Source organism: Myodes glareolus, chromosome 17 (assembly GCF_982192425.1).
Source record: "Myodes glareolus chromosome 17, mMyoGla1.1, whole genome shotgun sequence".
NCBI classification, from domain to species: Eukaryota; Metazoa; Chordata; class Mammalia; order Rodentia; family Cricetidae; genus Myodes; species Myodes glareolus.
This window is the reverse complement of record NC_142042.1, coordinates 34,487,809-34,507,871: the sequence shown is the minus strand read 5'-3', so window position 1 is coordinate 34,507,871 and position 20,063 is coordinate 34,487,809. Positions and strand designations below refer to the sequence as shown.

Genomic DNA, 20,063 nt, shown 5'->3' with positions numbered 1-20,063 from the left:
TCATTTTAGTTTGATTTTATTCCCCCTTGTTTTTTAAGACAGGGTTCCTCTGTATAGCGTTGGCTGTCCTGGAACTCACTCTGCAGACCAGGCTGGCCTCAAACTCAGAGACCCACCTGCCTCTGCCTCCCCAGTGCTGGGATTAAAGGTGTGCGGTACCATGATCCATTTTCATTTTAGTTTGAACATGAGGGATAAAAATAACTGACCATTCTTTGAAAAGCTAAAAGCACCAAAGAGTGCAATATATTATCATGTACTTAGAGAAAGCAGCCTTATATAGTAATGCCATCTAATATTAGCGACTAGAGGAAGAAGAGGGAAGGAGAGAAGGATGCTCGGCAGGTCTGCCATGGGAGGGGCACAGCCTTCTTCTGACTTCAGAGAGCTCTGCCCTACAGTTACTAGGGACAATCTATTTTCCTTTAGAGTTCTTAAGAACATGGAATGATTCCTTCTCTCCATAATGATTCTATGTGCCATTTCCGACTACACGGTGATAGAGTATTCCTTGAGAAGGAAGCAACATTATGGCATCATTCACGGTCACTTCCCAGGAAGGGACCCAAGAGTGGAGCAGCCGTCTCAATGACCTCCCAGACTCAAAGCCTTGACTTCACAAAGTTGATTTTAAAAAATTGGGATAACCACAAAGGGAATAATAATGGCTTTTTTAAAATCTTGATTGTTTAAGTGGTTGTCATGTGTAATTTCTAACCCTGGAAACAATTCTTAGAAATACAGCTATCACTATATCTGTCTCACAAGTGAGGAAACCAAGTCACACAGATAGCGTCTACTCACTCTAAGTACTGCTTGACAGTTATGTGCAGTCATTTATTAATGCATGAATAAATAATAAATCAATTTTATCGTCGTATCTTTTAAAAGCCATACCATTTTAAGTGGGCCAATCATTTAACCTTATTTTGCCTTTAAAATCTATAATTTCAGCCAGGTGTAGAAGTGTACACCTTTAATGTCAGCACTAGAGAGGAAGAGGCAGGGAGGGGTACCTCTGTGAGTTCAAGGACCAGCCTGATCTAGTGAGTTTCAATCAAGCCAGTGCTCGATTGTATAATTTTGGAGACTGGCAAGACTGCTCCATGGATAAAACACTCATTAAAATGTGAAGTCTTGAGTTTGGATCTCCAGAACCCACAGAACAGCCCAACAAAGAAGTGGGCATCTATGATCCCCAAATTGCTACTGAGAGATTGGAGGTAGAGACAGGAGAATTCCCAGAAGCTTATGGTCTAACTAGGTCAGCATACACAGTGGAGAACAACAAGAGAAGCAGGCCTGAGGTTGTCCCCTGACCTCCACACATGTGCTGTGGCACATACACACCTCACCTACACACAGACATGCACACACATACAAATAGAATGCATAATTTCAGCACCTACTGATTTCAATTGAAGGAAAACTGCATAACAAAGGTCTCTTAATTAGTAACTGATAGTACATATTATGAAGTGTGTGAAACTGGGACTGGGGATGTGTTACAGCTCTGATGGAAAAATATCCTGGCATTTGAGAGCCAGGATGATAGCATAAACTTCACACACGTGAGATTTACTGGGAGGGAAAAGATCAGGCGGCTGCCTCTGCTCAGGTGAGAAACAGCAGGGAACTGAGCAGAAGGCGGGGTTTATATAGAGCTTCTAGGGTTAGCGGGGTGGTGGAACTTTTCAGGGTGAAGCTTTCCAGGGTGGGAATTGGTAGCATTTCAAGTCCAGAGCTTGGGCATTTTACTCTGTAAGTCGAGAACTGTGTCCAGCCCTTAGGGCAGTTAGAGGATTCTGGGGATGGAATCCAGCAGTTGGAGTTTTCAAATGCTTAAGCCAGGCCCAGTGTATCTCTCTTCCTGCTGCCAGCAGATCCAGATGTAGAGCTCTCAGCTACTTCTCCAGAACCTTGTCTGCCTGTACGCTGCCCTGCTTCCTGTCATGATGATAATGGACTATACCTCTGAAACTGTAAGCCAGCCCCAATTAAGTGTTTTCTTTTATAAGCATTGCTATGGTCATGGTTTCTCTTCACAGCAATAGAACACTGACTAAGATGTAACTTCACCTACAATGAGACCTCCTGACAAGTTGGAGGAAGAAGAAACTTTGCTACACTTTGCTGTCTTTGATCTAGCAAATTTTCATTTGCATACCTAATTTGATATAATCAATACTCACAAAACTATCTTTGCTAAAACATTTCTGGGGGAATAAAAAGCTTTAAGCTAAAGATGACGTGTTCCCACTGTATGAGAATAGAGTTGATTTGGACCCATCTCTGCCCTACTCATCACCAGTCCTACCATGAGACCGAAAACCACTACCAAGAGGCCCACAAGGGATCCGATGCATAGACACTGTTGCTGCAGAGGAAGTTTGCTTGGACCAGAAAATACAAAAATTCTAGATGTGATTTTTTTTTCAGCAACAGTTGAAGTCAGGCAGTACTGAACTGAAAACTTTACAGAGTTTTAAACTTCATAATAAAGTTTGGACAGGTCTGTATGTTTTATGTTTTGAAGATCAGAGACCACACTTGAAATCTTTTTTTCTAGTTAGGCATGCAGAAATGACATTTCAAAGAATAACATAAAACACAATAATATTTAACACTAAAATATAAAGTGTACCCACATAAACAGCTGGGAGAACAAAGAGCAAACTCATGCAGACACAGAAATCAACTTTCAGCAAAAGTCTTTGCACTGCTGGCTGATGGAATGGAGATAAAGGGCTGTCACATGATTCATCTCCTCAATGGGTATCTATGTATTCTCTAAGATTATTTCTGTTAGCTATGATAGCATTTAACTCAAGTACCAAAGTAAATAAAATCTCACTAGATCTTTAAATAAATAAATTGTAACCCATGGGGCCACATTAAGATTTCAAAATTTATGAACTCCATAAATCATTATTTTTACTACACAGAAACTGTTCTCAGTGAGATTAAGAACACTTTCTGCAAGAATGGGGGAAAAGGCTCAGCTGTTCATGCAGAGGACCTGCGTTTGGTTCCCAGCACCCACATGGTGGGCTCACAATCATCTGTCAATTCGGTTCCAGGGCATCTGACACCCTTTTCTAACCTCTTGTGGGCACCAGGAATGTGTGGAATACACATACATGCATGCAGAAAAAAACACCCCTGCACATAAAATCTTAAAAATTTTTAAAAAAAAGAATACTTTTGAACTATAGAGTAATTGAAAATTAGTTTTAAACACTGTTGGTTTTATCTTTTATTCATTTCTCTTTACTTACACTAGATATGAAATGTTATCACACCAATACATATATATATATATATATGATATGAATGTGATATATATGTACACATACTAGATAGATAGATAGATAGATAGATAGATAGATAGATAGATAGATAATTGATAGGTAAATAGATAGATAGATAGATAAATGGATGATAGATAGATGATAGATAGATAGATAGATAGAGAGAGAGAGTGTGTGTGTGTGTGTGTGTGTGTGTGTGTGTGTGATTTGCTCAAAACCTGTACTTGACGAGGCTGTGGTGGTCTGAGTAAGAATGGCCCCGTAAATTCATATATCTGAGTGCTCAGTTGCCAGGGGTGGCACTACCTGAAAGGATTAAAAGGATTAAGAGATTTTGACCTTGGAGGAAGAGTGTCACTGGAGTGTAGACTTTGAGGTTCCAAAAACCCAAGCCAAGACCAGAGTCTCTTCCTGCTGCCTGCAGATCCTGCATTGCTGGTGGGAGTGCAAGCTGGTACAATCCCTTTGGATATCAGTATGGCGATTTCTCAGAAAATTAGGAAACAACCTACCTTAAGACCCAGTAATAATACCACAAATAATACCACAGGACGCTCAATCATGCCACAAGGACATGTTGCTCAACTATGTTCATAGCAACATTGTTTGTCATAGCCAGAACCTGGAAACAGCCTAAATGCCCCTCAACTGAAGAATGGATAAGGAAAATGTGGTACATTTACACAATGGAGTACTACACAACAGAAAAAAATAATAACATCTTGAAATTTGCAGGCAAATGGATGGAACTTCTTAGAAAACATCATTTTGTGTGAGGAAACCCAGACCGAGAAAGACAATTATCCAGAGAACTTAGACAACAATGAGAACCCTAAGAGAGACTTAAATGGATCTAATCTACATGGGAAGTAGAGAAAGACAAGATCTCCTGAGTAAATTTGGAGCATGGGGACCTTGGGAGAGGGTTAAAGGGGAGGGGAGCGGCAGGGAGGGGAGCAGAGAAAAATGTAGGGTTCAATAAAACCAATAAAAAAAATACTGAGTTGTCTCTCCATCCCAGATCAAAATAGTACATGAACAGCCCTGGCACAGTCTGAGAGACTCTAAAACTCCCCTCTGTAAGTGCACAGCCAGACCTCCAGCACCTGCATTTCTCTCAATATTCTTATTTCCTAAGCTTTCGAAGGACAGCCCATTAAGTTGTGAACATATGGCTTTTCTAACCCAAAGCTCTTGAAGCAACATGATCAGATTTGTCACAGAAATTTGTAGTACAAATTTTAAACAATCTTAATTATAAAAACCCATAGCCAGATATAGGGGTTGATGGTGAAGATCAGAGAAGTAAAGCAGCTAGTCACTAGAGTTCTTACCTCTTTACCAATGCTCAGATCAGAGGTGTGATCCTGTCCTCAGACTGCACTGTTCCTCAGACTGCCTAACTAGACTGCACTGAGCCCTCTCTCCCACCTTATATTCCTCTCGCTGCCCAGCCATATCACTCCTGTCCCCACCTCCCTAGTGCTGGGATTAAAGACCTGTGGTCCCAAGTGCTGGGATCACCTCTGTGTGAGCTCTGTTTCTCCTTTAGATAGAGTTAATCTCCTGTAACTCAGGGTGGCCTTGAACTAACAGAGATTCCTCTGCCTCTGTCCCCCGAGTCCCGAGATTAAAGGTGTGTGCCACCACTCCCTGGCTTCTAGTGGCTTAGCTCTGCATTCTGATCTGCAAGAAAGCTTTATTTGTTAAAACACAAGCAAAATATCACTACAGAAATTGCCCATGAGTGTAGGACTATCTGGTATTTTCTATATTAGTTTGCTTTCTATTGTAAAGGTAAAACACCAACCCAGCTACACACACTGGGATCTACAGTGGTGACCGGCCTTTTGTGCAATAATGGCACAAAGCTTGTGGGAGTAACCAACCACTGATTGGAAGGAATAATGCCCTATGCATGAGATAGAACTCATGCCTGACACTGCCCAGGTGGCCAAGAATCTAAGACTAGATAGGCCATAAACCGAGGAGAAACCAAATACTATTGTGCTGCCAAAGGAACATAGCAATGAAACAACTCCTAACAACATTGTTTTGTACCCACAGATAAGTGTCTTGACCATCCATCATCAGAGAAGTTTACTCCTGCGGTATATGGTAACAAATACAAAGACCCACGACCGAAATGAAAGAATGAGAGCCTTTGAAACACCCAGTCCTAAATGAGATGTCTCCATCAAATCCCTTCCCCCCAGGGCCAGGGAACTCTGAGGAAGAGAAGGCAGCAAGATTATTAGATCCAGTGGGGATGAAAGACACCAAGAAAATAAGGTCTTCTGGACACAACAGGATGGACAGAAGTATATAACAGAGACTGAAGCACACACGCTCCCATCCCTAATCTAGCCATCTCTGATTGGTAACTGTCCACAAGGGAAAGGTTAGTTTTCTCCACCAGAGTCTCACTGTATATACATGCCGCCCTTAAGGGCAAGTCCCAAGCTCAGTAAATGGCCAACATGGAAGGATCTCAGTGGGATTTTTGGAGGGTTTTTTTGTTTTGCAATGTTTTGTCAGGGATTTCTTTTTCTTTACAAATCTTTTCCTTATATACTATGGTTTTCAATTTTGTTTTTATTATATGTTTTCTGCATGTGTGAATGTATGTGTCTCAGTGTTTGCATATGTTTCTTGTGGTTCTTTTTGTTTGCATGTTTTTATCTGTTTATTTTGCCCTATTCAGGTTTGTTTGTTTTTATTTTATCTTATATTATCACTATTTTTAATTGATGCTTGTGTGTTTTCTAATGAGAGAGAGAGAGTGAAAAAAAGAATATGAATTTGGGTGGATGGGGAAGCAGGGGGGACCTGGGAGTAGTTGAGAGAGGGGAACCATAATCAGAATATATTACATGAAAGAAAATCTATTTTCACCTTCAAAGTAAAAACAATCCGTGCACGTAAACAGAGAAGTGTGAGATATTTAATGTAGTTTGGGAAAAATAGCAAGGAGCCTAATATCATGCATACAGTAAAATAAAACTGAAAAAGGAGAAACATCAAAAAGAAATGCTCCAGTGTTTTCTGAGCTAAAAGAAAAATCAGTGCCAATGAGTAACATAAAAATGGCTGGAAGTCTAGATTTACTGATCACTGAAGGTACACAGCCCAGTTCTGAACACTCTAGTGAACCGATGGTGATTCACAAACTAAAATAAACTATTTATAGTTTAAAGGTTAACTGACAAACTACTTAGGGACTGGAGGGATAGTTCTGTGGTTAAGAGTAGCCACTGCTCTTCCAGAGGGCCAGAGGCTCTGTTCTCAGCACTCACATCAGGTGGTGCCCAACCTCCTGGGACTCTAGCTCCAGGGGATCCAGCACCCTCTTCTGGTCTTCATGGGCACTTGCGCACACACACACACACACACACACACACACACACACACACACACAATTATGTTAAAAATAAAACAAATCTTAAAAAATTGAAACAATGCCCACAACATTTTAATGGATTGTGATAAAGAATGTAATTTGTGATATTCAACAAAAACTCAAAATTGGAGAAAGTAGAATTAAAGGGTAAACTTTTTTCTTCAATTTGTTTTCTTGCAATACAGCTTCTTATCAGATTAACATAATCTTTTATGAATATAGATTGGGTGTTCTTTGCAAGTCTTGTGATGACAAGTTAAAAACATATGGTAAACCAGACTTAGTGGCATGCATCTTAGTCCCAGCACTCAGGAAACAGAAGCAGGCAGATCTCAGAGTTCTAGGCCAGCCTGGTCTACACAGCAAGATCCAGAATAGGCAGGATTATACGAGGAAACCCTATCTCAAACAAACAAACAAACAAACAAAGAACCCTATGGTAGCTATATTAAATAAAAATAAGAAAGAATCAAAACATATTATTTAACCACAAAGAAAGACATTAAGAGAAAGGAAGGAAGGAAGGAAGGAAGGAAGGAAGGAAGGAAGGAAGGAAGGAAGGAAGGAAGGAAAGAAGGAAGGAAGGAAGGAAGGAAAGAAGGAAGGAAGGAAGGAAAGAAGAAAGGAAGGAAGGAAGGAAGGAACAAAAGAAGGAAGGAAACATCCAGACAGTCAAATAAAAATAATGCAGCAATAAGTTCTAACTTCCCAATAACTGCTTTGAATAAAAGCAGATTAAATTCTCTTGGGCCTGGTGGGAATGAAGAGTTTTCAAAAATTCAAGACATAGCCCCTTAGAAGACAATCATTTCACGAGAAAGTGAGAGCCGAGGAAAGATACCCTGCACAACTAGAAACCAAATGAGCAAGAGGAGTGCACTGACATCAGATAAAACAGTCCTTAGCGAAACCTGAGAAGGAGACAGAGAAGGCAACTGCATCCAGGTGTGAGCTCAGGAAAGAATGTAATGTATGTAATGTGTGTGTTCGTGTGTGTTCGTGTGTGTGTGTGTGTGTGTGTGTGTGAAAATATATAGTTTACACATTTCTCACAACTGCCTGTGGAATGTTACCTGAGATAGAACACAACATTAAACCAGAAAATAAATAGAAACAAATAAGAAGACTAAAATCATATCACATATCTTCTCCTGATTACAGTAACATAAAATAGGAAATAACAAGAAAACCAGACCCAATAAATACACAATATAAATACACAAATAAATAGAAATACAAAACATGAATGTGAACAGTGAACAGTGAAGACGTTAGAAAGAAAAGAATTTAAATCTTTAAAACAAAACATAAACAAAGCATATAATAATTTGTAGAACACAGTTAAAGTGTTTTGTTTTGTTTTTTTACAATAAAGAAATTTACGGTAATAAATTCCTACACAAAAAGACAAGTGAGCTGGGCAGTGGTGGTGGCTCTTGCCTTGAACCCCAGCACTCGTGAGGCAGAGGCAGGCGGATCTCTGTGAGATGAGGTGTGGTGTCTTCTTATTATCGAGTTCAACAGGGTAAGAAAGAGCACTGGCGAGAGTCTGTGATGTCGGAGGTCTATAGGAGTCTGTGGTGTCTGGAGGTCTATAGGAGTCTGTGATGTCTGGAGATCTATAGGAGTCTGTGGTGTCTGGAGGGTTATAGGAGTCTGTGATGTCTGGGGATCTATAGGATTCTGTGATGTCTGGAGGTCTATAGGAGTCTGTGATGTCTGGAGGGCTATAGGAGTCTGTGATGTCTGGGGATCTATAGGAGTCTGTGGTGTCTGGAGGGTTATAGGAGTCTGTGATGTCTGGGGATCTATAGGAGTCTGTGATGTCTGGAGATCTATAGGAGTCTGTGGTGTCTGGAGGGTTATAGGAGTCTGTGATGTCTGGAGATCTATAGGCGTCTGTGATGTCTGGAGGGCTATAGGAATCTGTGATGTCTGGAGGGCTATAGGAGTCTGTGATGTCTGGAGATCTATAGGAGTCTGTGATGTCTGGAGGGCTATAGGAATCTGTGATGTCTGGAGGGCTATAGGAGTCTGTGATGTCTGGAGATCTATAGGAGTCTGTGATGTCTGGAGATCTATAGGAGTCTGTGGTGTCTGGAGGTCTATAGGAGTCTGTGATGTCTGGAGATCTATAGGAGTCTGTGATGTCTGGAGGTCTATAGGAGTCTGTGATGTCTGGAGATCTATAGGAGTCTGTGATGTCTGGAGGTCTATAGGAGTCTGTGATGTCTGGAGGTCTATAGGAGTCTGTGATGTCTGGAGGTCTATAGGAGTCTGTGATGTCTGGAGATCTATAGGAGTCTGTGGTGTCTGGAGATCTATAGGAGTCTGTGATGTCTGGAGGGCTATAGGAATCTGTGATGTCTGGAGGTCTATAGGAGTCTGTGATGTCTGGAGGGTTATAGGACTTCACTTACCAACAGTTCCAAAGAAGGCAATTCATTCCTGGCACTGGGCATGTTTAAAATTTTAATTTTATTCTCCCTCTTTTACTAAAAATTAGATTCTTTTCACATACAATATATCTTTATTACAATTGCCCCTCCCTTTACTACTCCCCCCAGATCCTCCCAACTCCCCGTCCATTTGGATCCAACTCCCTTTCTGTCTCTCATTAAAAAAAAAAGAACAGGATTCTAAGAGATAATGACAGAACACAACAAAATAAAATATAATAAGACAAAACAAAAACCATCATGCAAAAGTTGGACAAGGAAAACCAACAGAAGGAAAAGAGCCCCAGGAGAAGTCACAAGAATCAGGGCCCCACTTGTTGAGCACTCAGGAGCCCCATAAAAACACTAACCTGAAGTTGTACCATTACACTGAGGACCGGGTGCAGCCTTGTATAAACCCCTGCTTGCTGCTTCAGTCTCTGTGAGCTCAAATGAACCTCGTTTAGTTTAGTCCGAGGGCCTTGCTCTCCTGCTCTCCCCGTCCTGCCTGGCCCTTACACTCTTCCTGCCTCCTCTTCCATGGAGATTTTTGAGCTCTGAGGGAGGATTTGATGGGGACACCCCATTTAGAGCTCTGGGCTTTTGATTGTTATCCTGTGGTGTCTCATAGGAGCACCCTTGCTTCATTGCGCTCTTCATGTATGTGTATGTACATACGTTAGGAAGCTTTTGCAGCAAGGGGTTTCCATGTGAGACTTTTCTGCGATGTCTTTAGTGTTAGTTAGCCCCCCTGTATCCCCTAGGCTACTCTAACAGTGTTTTCTGGACACAACAGGACAGCTTCCCGTATGAATTCACAGCAATGACGACAGCATGCCCAAGACCTAGGATGGATTTTTACTTTTAGGAAGAGTCTTACTTTCAGCTGGTATAGAGGGGATTTTCTTAATGTCAGATTCTAGAATTCAAGATTAATTCTAGAATTCAAGATTTAATAACACTGAGTATTTATTAGGTATTTTAATAAAACAATAACTGAGGGTGCTTTAATAGAAAAATTTCCTTGTCTTTCCTCCTCCTTCGTCTTCTCTCTGTCCCCGGCTCTATTTCTCTGGTTTACACTGTGCCCTACTGCTGTGTAGAGACACCATGCCCAAAATGACTTTGAGAAAGGGAAGCATTTATTTGGGGACTGGCTTATGATTTCAGAGTTTTAGCCCATGATCATCATGGTGGGGAGCATGACAGCAGGCAGGAAGGCCTGGTGCTGGAGAAGTAGACTAGAACTTTACATCCTGGTCCACAGGCAGCAGGCAGGGCAAGAGACCTCGAAGCCCACCCCAGTCACACACTTCCTCCAACAAGGCCACACTTCCTAATCCTTCTAAACAGTTCTACTATCTAGTGAATAAGCATTCAAATATATGAACCTATAGGGGCCGTTCCCATTCAACTCCCATACCCACCGACCAAATGAGCACATAGGAACAAACATGTCCACTGTCCCAACTTGCAGGCAGTCTGTTTAGCATGGTCACTTTGGGCTTCCCAACACCTCTTCCTGATCCAATAGCCCCCTTATCTTGACATCAGAAGGGGAAAGAAACCCCCTTTGCTAATCATGACCTGTTCGCAATGCCAAAGCCTCACACAGCTCTTAGCCTTCCCTGCTCTACCTCTTAAACTGAGAAAGAATAAACAGGGACATGTTCACAGGACATCCCAGGCCCTAGTCAGCTCTTAGGGGGCATGGCTGGCCTCAGCTCTCATCAGCATGCCTTGTGGGTTTGCTCACATATCTGAATTCCCCTTGGAATGTTAAGAAATATTGATACCAGGGCAAACTCACTAACTCAGGTTATGGGATTAATTTTTTTTTTAAAGAAACTTTTATGGTGGTCACCTTAACTTACGTTTAGTCTGACCATTTATTTTTCTCATTACTTTCAAAATGTGAGTTACTTATCAATTGTAAGGTTTGTCTGCAATAAAACTTTCTCTCCAAGTCCTTAGAGGAAGATTTCTCTTCCTTTAAGTCGTTTGCCAAGAAACCATCACGGCCATGTAGGCACATGTCCCCAAAGAGAGAGGCTCATAAAGCAAAAACATCAACATCCCCTTTGTGAGGAAATATGCAAACACCCACGCAAGTGCACACACACACACACACACACACTCACACACACACACACACACAAAATGGGGCTTTCTGTATAGATAAACTTGTTCCTGTGATGAACGAAGACTCTGCTTTGTCGAGGATTAGCCTGTGAGTGGGTGTAAGGAAGGTCTGTTTTGAATTACTGATTATGGACGTGCAGAATATTCCTGGTTACTTGAACTTTTAAGAAAAACTGGAATGTTATAGCATTGAGCTTGAATGTCAATGAAGACTTTCACTAATATTCTTCTCATAAATCCTTAAAATTTTGGGTTTGTATACAGGAAAATGTTAAAAAAAATGTTTGTACATAACTCATAAACAACTAAATTGTCACTAGAAAGGTATTTCCTGGGGGCTAAGAAGCAACTAAATTTCTAATCTCAATATTACTGAACCAAATTTTATTATGCTATTTCAGCCTGTTAGAATTTCTACATAGGGGTATAGAAAATCCAGACATTTAAGTATCTTATTATAAGCCAAGGGGCACTGCTTTAATTAGACTGTCTATTTTTTAGACACACCTACAGTTTTTAAACTCTAAAACTAGTAACTTGCACGGATTTTGTTGAAGGAGGCTAGACTAGAACTCGCCATGCGAAGGTGGAAGACTGCACCGCTACTCCAGAGTCTACCTCCCGAGTGTTTCACTTGAATATTTTTCGTTTAACTTACTGGCCATCCTCCTCCACTTAGCCTTTCCACTTCCTTGCTTACTCTCTCCTGCTTGGAGGAGTCTTACTGAGACAGACAGTCTACAGGCAACTGACATTCACTTTGTCTTGAGCTCATTGAAAATCTTTACTGGAGGTTCCACTCACTGAGTTTCTGTAGTCTCTTGAAAAACTCTAAAGCTAAACAGGTATGATAATATAAAAAACCAAATATAATACATTTAGATCAACGATAAACATGGAAAGTCATAGTCACAGTTATCTGAAGCTTACACCTTGTTTAGTTCCTCTTGCAACTCATTAACGTATGAGGAAGAGGCAGGCTGGAGGAGGCAGAGCGCCCACGAAAACACAAATGAAGCAAACATTCAGAGCTTTCATAACAGCGTTTTAAAATCAACTCTACATACTCTAGGAAATTATGCGGTGTACTGTCAGGGAGTGATGGGGAGGGAGCTCGGTGCCTCCCCTGTGCTCTTCCGTTGACCTGCATCTGCCTCTGACAGACTGGCTCCTTAAAGTGAACACCTAGGTGCTTTCAGAACGATCTTTTAAAAGCCATCGACATATCGCCTGGATATTTTAGGGAAGATGATTTGGACAGAGTGCATGACCAGTATGCTTGACTTTCATACAGCCTGGCAATTCGGAGACTGGTGGAAAATGAGCCACAGCTCCTTCCCCAGAAACTTGTCACACAGAGTTACCACAGTCCCTAAGAGATGTCAGAGGAAACCCGCCATCCACTCTGTTTCCCAGGCTTGGCCGTGGAAAAGCCTGTGCAGAATTCCAGCTGTCTGCCACCTCTCTCCCCACACTTCAGCTAGCAGGTGAGGGACTCTAAATTACACACTGTTAGGATTAGTGGATATTTCAGCAAGCTAGAACTCATGAAGTGTATAGATTCAGTTTCTTCCTCGATTTTTCTCCTTCCCTACCCAGTCAACATCTCTCCTTTCACGGCACCTGAGTCAGGCCCAATGACCTCGGGTCAAACTACAAGTTAGGTCAGAGCTGCAATTAGAACCCACATCTCAGCTACCGGAGCCAGCCAACCAACTGCTAGTGAATAAATCTGCCTTAGTCTCCCAAGTCGTGTGATACGCTGAATCCGGCAGTCACATCGCCGCCTCTGCTGCTGGTCCCTGACTCCTGAAGAATCCCCACGGAGCAGCCTTCCAGCCCTTTGTCATTCTGCCCTACCAGAAGGGAGCCTCTGGAGGCTTTTTTGCTTATCCAAAAGAACCAGAAGAACTGGGGACCTCTGAGGAACTTTCCAGATATAAACTGCTTTCATCTTCCAGGTCGGTGCTCAGAGCTCTGTTTCCGCACTCCTCACTAGGTGGCAGAACTCGACCACCGAAGAAAGGATTTTCTGTTCCATGCCTGCAAGCAGAAAGTTTCAAAGAAACTTCTGGCTTCACAGGGAACATTTGAAAAAGGTAAAAAGACAGAGGGAAAGAATAGCTTCAAAGGCTAAAGTGAGCCACATGTTCCATATGGGTCTAGATTCATTTGAAATATAAAAATACAACAAGAAAGTAACCTCTTCCGCCTCCAGAGCCGGTCAAAGAGGTCATAGCATTCTAAAGCTCTCAGTATTAGCATTCAATTAAAAGATTTTACCTTCTTGTTTTTTTAACTTTATTTTAGCTGGATGCCAATTAGAAATTAGAGCTCTCTGTTAGATCGTGGGTATTGTGTTAAGCTGAAAAATCGAACTGCTGCGACAAAAATATTTTAAATAGCTATTAGGTGCACCAGAAAGTTAGCTGTAATCAGTGCATATGTAAAATATCTCTGAATACACTGAACAGACTCAGCGGGTTCTGTTTATATGTTTATGCCTAAACACACACACACACACACACACACACACACACACACACACAGCCATTAAAAGGAAGAGGGTCGGGGCATGGGAGGAGGTAGAAGAAGGAAAAGGAATGGCGAGAAATAATGTGATTATATTTTAATAAAATAAAATTTAAAAAAATAATAAACTATCTATGAGTCTATCCCGAGCTCTTAGCCAGATGAGTCTAGTTAATGGAATACAGTACTTGGGCTTTTGCATTTCTTTAAATCCTTAAAAGGCCACTCTTTTATACAGATCTCATGGCAATTCTTTATATCTTAACGATTATTGGCCCCCAAACTGCCTTTTTTTTATGCCTAGTACACACCAAATGTCACTGCCAACTGTTTATTAGAGCCCAGTGATTGTCCGTGGGAAGCAAAGGCCTTTCTCCTCTGGTGGGAGTCAAGCAAAGCCACGTGAAGGAGAACACATCAAAGCAGTCTAAGGCTGCCAGCTGACTGACAGACGACAATTCACCAGCCCCTGTCTTCACCTGATGGGTGTAACAAAATTGATAGCTAATTACATGGCGTACGGTGTACATTTCTCCACAAAACACTCTTTAAAAAACCACATCAATAAATAGATAAAATTCATCAACAGCGCAGAAAGCAAGCCAATGACCAGAAAGACCACCAACAGGTTGCTTTCATCCCCCTCCTTCCCAGCTTCTAACAGCTCAGAACACCTCTCTCGGTCCTACCTTTGCGACTTGCAAGGGCTGCTTCTGCTCCTTGCCTCCTTGCAGCCTGAACCCCCAGGGCGCCCCTCCAGTCATGGAAATGCAGATAAAATCTCCAGTGCCCATTTTCTCCCTTCAGCCGGGCAGCATCAAGAGCTTGGGAAAGACAGGCGAGGCCGGGGTGCCGTGGAGGATGCGCCTTAAGCTCCAGCTGGTGCAGAGGGTGCAGGACGCAGGGCTGCCCCGCTGCTGGCGGCAGGGAAAGTGCGCGGCGGCTGAGCCTCCCCACCGCCCTCCCAGCACCTGAACCGCCCTCTCTTGCGTCACACCCTTCGCTCAGCCCACTGTAGGCAAAAAGGACAGGGCTTCACACTAAAGGAAAAATCCCTGTTTGGGACAAGAGGGGATGAGTGTAGAGCGGGGAGAACGACTTTGTTCTCGCTGTAACAGATTCAGCACCAGAGATTTAACAGTGTTATAAATAGAAGCCAGCTTGGGGGAGTTTTAACTTCCATGAATAACTGACTAAAGATAAGTTCTCAGGAATCAATTACTAGAGAGTTAGACTCTCTCTTTCTCTCTCTCAAAGAATACTTCTATATCTACCACGCTGATGAATAAAAAGGATGAGGTAAAGCGAGTTTCCGTGCTGTTCTACTGCTGCCTGCAGAAGGCAACCCTTTAAAGGGCGGAAATAAATCACGAGCGTTTTTGAAAATCTTTCCTTGAAACTGTATTTTTCTGAATTAACATATGTTTAGAAGAGGAAGGAGGGGGAGAAGAAGAGGGGCTAGTTCTACTAGGAACTATCTTCTAATAACTTTTTTTTCTGTTGCAAGGTTCCAGATATTTTAAACGTCGTCTGCTGTTTATTTTATGCATGCATATAAAGTACTTAAGTCAAGTCTATCTCCTATTCTCCTTCCCTTCCAATTCTTTCCCTATTCCCACCACCGCTGATATGGTCATCTGTTAAACTGAGTCCTCTTGTGCTGCCAGTGTGCGTGTGTGTGTGTGTGTGTGTGTGTGTGTGTGTGTGTGTGTAGGTGAAGGACAATCTACTGGAATATAGGTCTCGGTGAGCATCCCCTGACGAAAACTGACTTCCTCTCCCGGCAGTCATCAGCTGCCAAGAGCTTCACAACACACACTGTTTTGATAAACAACACAATGGCTAACCGTTTGTGCGGTCACCGCAAACATGTGCCATTATATTTCTGTCAGAGGGTCACTGATTCACCATCCCCTGCTGACCTACCAGGGCCTGGTGGGCCTTGAGTATTTATGTCTTCTCTTGGAAGGCATGCTATGGCAATGCCATCGGAGCAGGTGCAGACTGAGCTCTACAGCTTCCAGTGGGGGGACAGAAGAACAGTGAGAGACAGGGCCCTCGGGCCTTCCCTGAGGCGTTTTCACTCACGCATAGACCTCTCTTCTGAGACTGACAGCGGTATGCGGAGGAACCGCTATCATGAGGGTCCCAGAGCATGGGGCATGCTCACCAGCAACAACTGCTTCCGCAGAGAGCTCAGAACTCTGGCCTTTCTCAGTCTCTGAGCATTAGCGCATGTGTGAGTGCCGGGGCTGCCAACCCCAGGCAGAGACCACGGAATGCTGGACTTAAACACAGCAAGATCATTGCACTATTCTGGAGGTGTCATGGTTTGTATGTCTTGTGTTTGAACACTTGGTCCCCAGCTGGTGGCACCACTTTTAGGGGTTGTGGAATCTTGGTGACTGTGGCCTAACCTAGCAAAGTTGGATCACCAAGGGTGGCCTTTAAGAGCCCATTCTTTTCTGGCTCTGCCCAAGGCTTTCTGCTTCACATCTAAGTCATGTGGGAGGAGCCCAATCCATACTCTCCTCTCCAGCCGCGGTGATGGCCTATATGCACAAACCCTCAGCCAACGGAAGTCCTTCCCCGCTTCTGTCATCCCTGTCAAGCATTTTTATACACACAGATATCTTAGATGGAAGTTCATGTCTTTTCAATACATGAAAATATATAAAACATTTTCAGACTGTGACAATTGTGTTTGTTATCCAGATTTTCCATTTCTTGCTATTCTAAGCAAGTGGTCAGAGTCTTGATGTTTCCCTGCCTCAGGACCATTTGTTGAGATGGAACAGAAAATGGCAATCATTGTGTTGGTTTTGGAAAGCCTAAACCTCCATGAAATAAGTGTGTAAAGTATTCCAGACAAGGGGGAGAGAGAGGAGAGTGTCACTGAGATGAGTGATAAAGGACTGGCCCTAACAGTGGTCTGTGGGCCTCTCAGCAAGCAGTGTCCACTCTGCTGGTGGCATGGAGAGAAAGGACAGGCCCCAGAGAGAAATAGCTGCTGGGTCACAGGAAGATACTGGACTCCATCCCCTGACACACGAATGTCATGAAAGCCGAAGATAGATAAATACCACTAACCAATGCCATGGCTACGTCAGTGACTTCAGAGAGAGCAAGGGATAAGCCACCTAAACTCTGTAGAACCCCTGAGAGCTTTGCAAATCCTGGTGTCTTCATCTGTTTGGAGTGCTATAGAAGAATAAAATAGATAGGTTGATTTTAACTCAGACATTTATTTCCCAAAGTTCTTGAAGCTTGGAAATCTGAGATTTCGTGTATGATAAAAACTCTCTTTGTGGCTTGGAGGAGTACAACTCCTCCATACATTTTTACATGGGGAACTGAAGTTCACCTCCATTGTGACTATCTTCTACAAGGGCTCTAATCTCATTGATGAGGCCTCCATCCCCAGGATCTAATTGTCTTTCCGAGTCCCTACCACTAAGTACCATCACCGCATATGCATTTGAAGGGGGCACAAGTGTTCACTCCATAACATCGGGGCTTCACCTGTAGTTGAATTATCTCCTCACCCACCCAGTGGGGAGGGGGACTAGAGTTGGAGATTTAAGTACTGAAGTAAAATTGTTGAGGTAGTAAAAAAGATATAAGATATCTATATTCATAGTTTGTCCACTTGTTCAAAGGGTTATTTGACGGAATGACTATCAGATGCGTTTTAGATAATATTTCAGTGAGGCACAGAGAAAAGTTTCCCACTCTCTTAGGGAGAAATCTTTCTGGAGAAATCTGAAAACTAAGTGAAATCATTTTGGGAGAAGTGAGAGCTCACAAGGAACTGAAGCAGGGTAAAGCAGGGTTATGTGGCGGGAATGATAGGCACAAGACACAAGAACATCGGATAACAAGAACATCTCCGTGGGCTGAGATGAACGACAAGGAGACAATCATTTGGGAAGCAGTAGGAGTGGAAGGAGGCAGGGTCTATACGTGACTAAGTGGAGCCTGGTGCAGCTGAGGCACTCTAGTTCAAACCTTCCACCAGAGAACAACACAACAGGAAGCTGACGAAGGTGAAGCCCCACAGACCTTATGTCCAGAACACCCCTGAGGCCTAGGAAGAAAGACCAGTCTGTTTGCATATTTGTATGCCCTTGTGAAATTGGTAAAAACACTTAAATGGATTTGGGTGTCACTAACTCTAATTTCTCCTCTAGTGTGGTACTGAAGTGGCAGGAATGTCATTGGAATTTAACTAAGAGGAAGACGCTGGGGATTTCTTTACTCTCTGTTTGGCTTGGCAATCGCATATATGTAAAGTTATTGTCAACTGTCCAGAGAAGGAATGGTGGCTTCCAGGCACAATCTTCCCATGCCCTGTGCCAACTCACCTGATGTGGAAATACTACGGGCAAAGGCAGAGGTAAGTGTGCATCCTCCCGTTTGACACTAAGCACCTGGGCAATGGAAGGGAGACACGGAGATTGATATGTGAAGTAACAGAAACTGGTCCGCGGAAAATTCCTCCGATTTCCAAATAGAAACTATCATGGAAAGACTTATTTTTAAATGAGGATTTGTCAAATGCAAAGTACTCATGATTTTATGGGCACAAGCCTCCAAGACTGTTAGGATAATTCACATTTTGTGTGCATGTGATTATCAGTGATGAATAACTGATCCTGATTAATCTTGCTTAAAGTTAATGAAACTTGTTACAAAACTAAGGGATTAGGAGTTAGACGAAAGCTCTGATAGGCAGACAGAGAAAGAAGCCATAAAACAAAGATGGTAATTTTCCAAAATGGCTGACTTCTTCCTCACCCTCCTGACCTGAGACAGAAGCCTGGAAGCTTAAACTTTAAAATAAAGTCCCACCCTTCCCCCATCCCACCACACCCCTGCAGATAACAGACTGGCCTGGCAAGTTCAAGGCAGGATCAGAACATGTTAATATCAAAGTTGTGGACCTTTCAGTCACCCTGTCCTTGTTCAAACCTTGTTCAAAGCATAATGTAAATTAGGGAGACACCCCTCAAAAATCCTTAAAAATCCCAGTCCTAGAGGAGAGACTGGATTTTAGGGTCCCCTAGTCTCCGCCTCTACTTTCTAGAAGGTCTTTCTCTGTATGTACCTGCTGTGTTTATCTGTTCTTTGTGAACATGTCTGAAGGAGGCAGCCATCCACAGGCCGTGAAAAGAGCTCTCCTCACACACTGAATCTGCCTTTCTTCATTGGCCGATTCTATCTGTCTGCTGTGTTTGAGAGTCTCCCTGCCATTACCTGTTGGGCCTCAGAATTTTTCCTCAGAGTTTTGCCTTTTGATTCTTTAACTGAATAATTAAAATGGTTAAACTGGTTAAAATGAACCAGATCAAGACGCTTAAGCAATAACGAAATTATAATCATATAAAAAGATTATGCCATCCAGCAAGGGTCACGGAGGGGGAAAGTATACCAAATGGAAACTGTGTAACCTTTCCTTTGCCTGGATTTTGTATATTTTTGTATCATGGTGTACATTTGCAACATTTATCATCTTTTTTCCAACTTGCCCCTTTGGTGTTTTTCTCCTTGTAAACATTCCTTCCCATCCCTAAATTTATAATTTGTATACTTTTGTTTAATGTTTGGGCCTCTACCACAGAGAAATAAACCACCGCCATGAAGAACAACTGTGACATACCACCCACAGACCTTAATTTCCTTACAGAAAGAGCCACAGTTAAGACAGAGTTTGTTTTAGAATGTGTCAGATGAAAACTGTATCACAGAGTATCCCGTTCACTGTGGCAGGCGCTGCTCAGGGACCACGAAAAAGCCGAAAATGCCACCAAACTCCAGGAGGGAACTATGAAATATGTCTGATGAAAACAGCTCAGCTTTGAGCTCCTGCCTTGGGAAAATGCAGGGAACTTTCAAATACTTGCCACTAAATCAACTGCCTTCTTATTATGTTAGACCAATGTTGGCTTTAATTTTAGGCTTCAATTTTTTCTGGCCAGGAACTAAAGAGAAACATAATTCTTATCTCTTTGTCAATTGTCTCTTTCCAGTCCTGAAGGGTTTGTAAGAGTCTTAAGTTTTCATGTTCCGCTGCTAAATCAGATCTGGACATGGGAGATTCTCTTTGCCGCCTTTCACACAGATAAGATTTCCTGGTAGTCTCAGGACAGCCAGGAGTGTTCGGCCCAGGCTTTGAGAGTCTTCATCAGTAGAGTGTGACAGTAAATTCAACATGAAGTGCCAAGCAGAAACACAATAAAA

At 42.5% G+C, this 20,063-nt stretch overlaps 1 protein-coding gene across 2 annotated transcripts in view; it reads right to left on the bottom strand.

Moving 5' to 3' along the window:
• The window catches only part of Synpo2 (synaptopodin 2), a 154,181-nt gene extending 139,414 nt beyond the window's left edge, over positions 1–14,767 (bottom strand). The window contains exon 1 of one of the 2 annotated variants that reach the window (XM_048456742.3): positions 14,513–14,767. In XM_048456742.3, the coding sequence (XP_048312699.3) occupies positions 14,513–14,617 (105 nt within the window). In that variant the 5' untranslated portion in view covers positions 14,618–14,767. The remainder of the gene's footprint in view (positions 1–14,512) is intronic. The other variant, XM_085677757.2, reaches the window with a different exon arrangement.
• Positions 14,768–20,063: the final 5,296 nt, after the last annotated feature.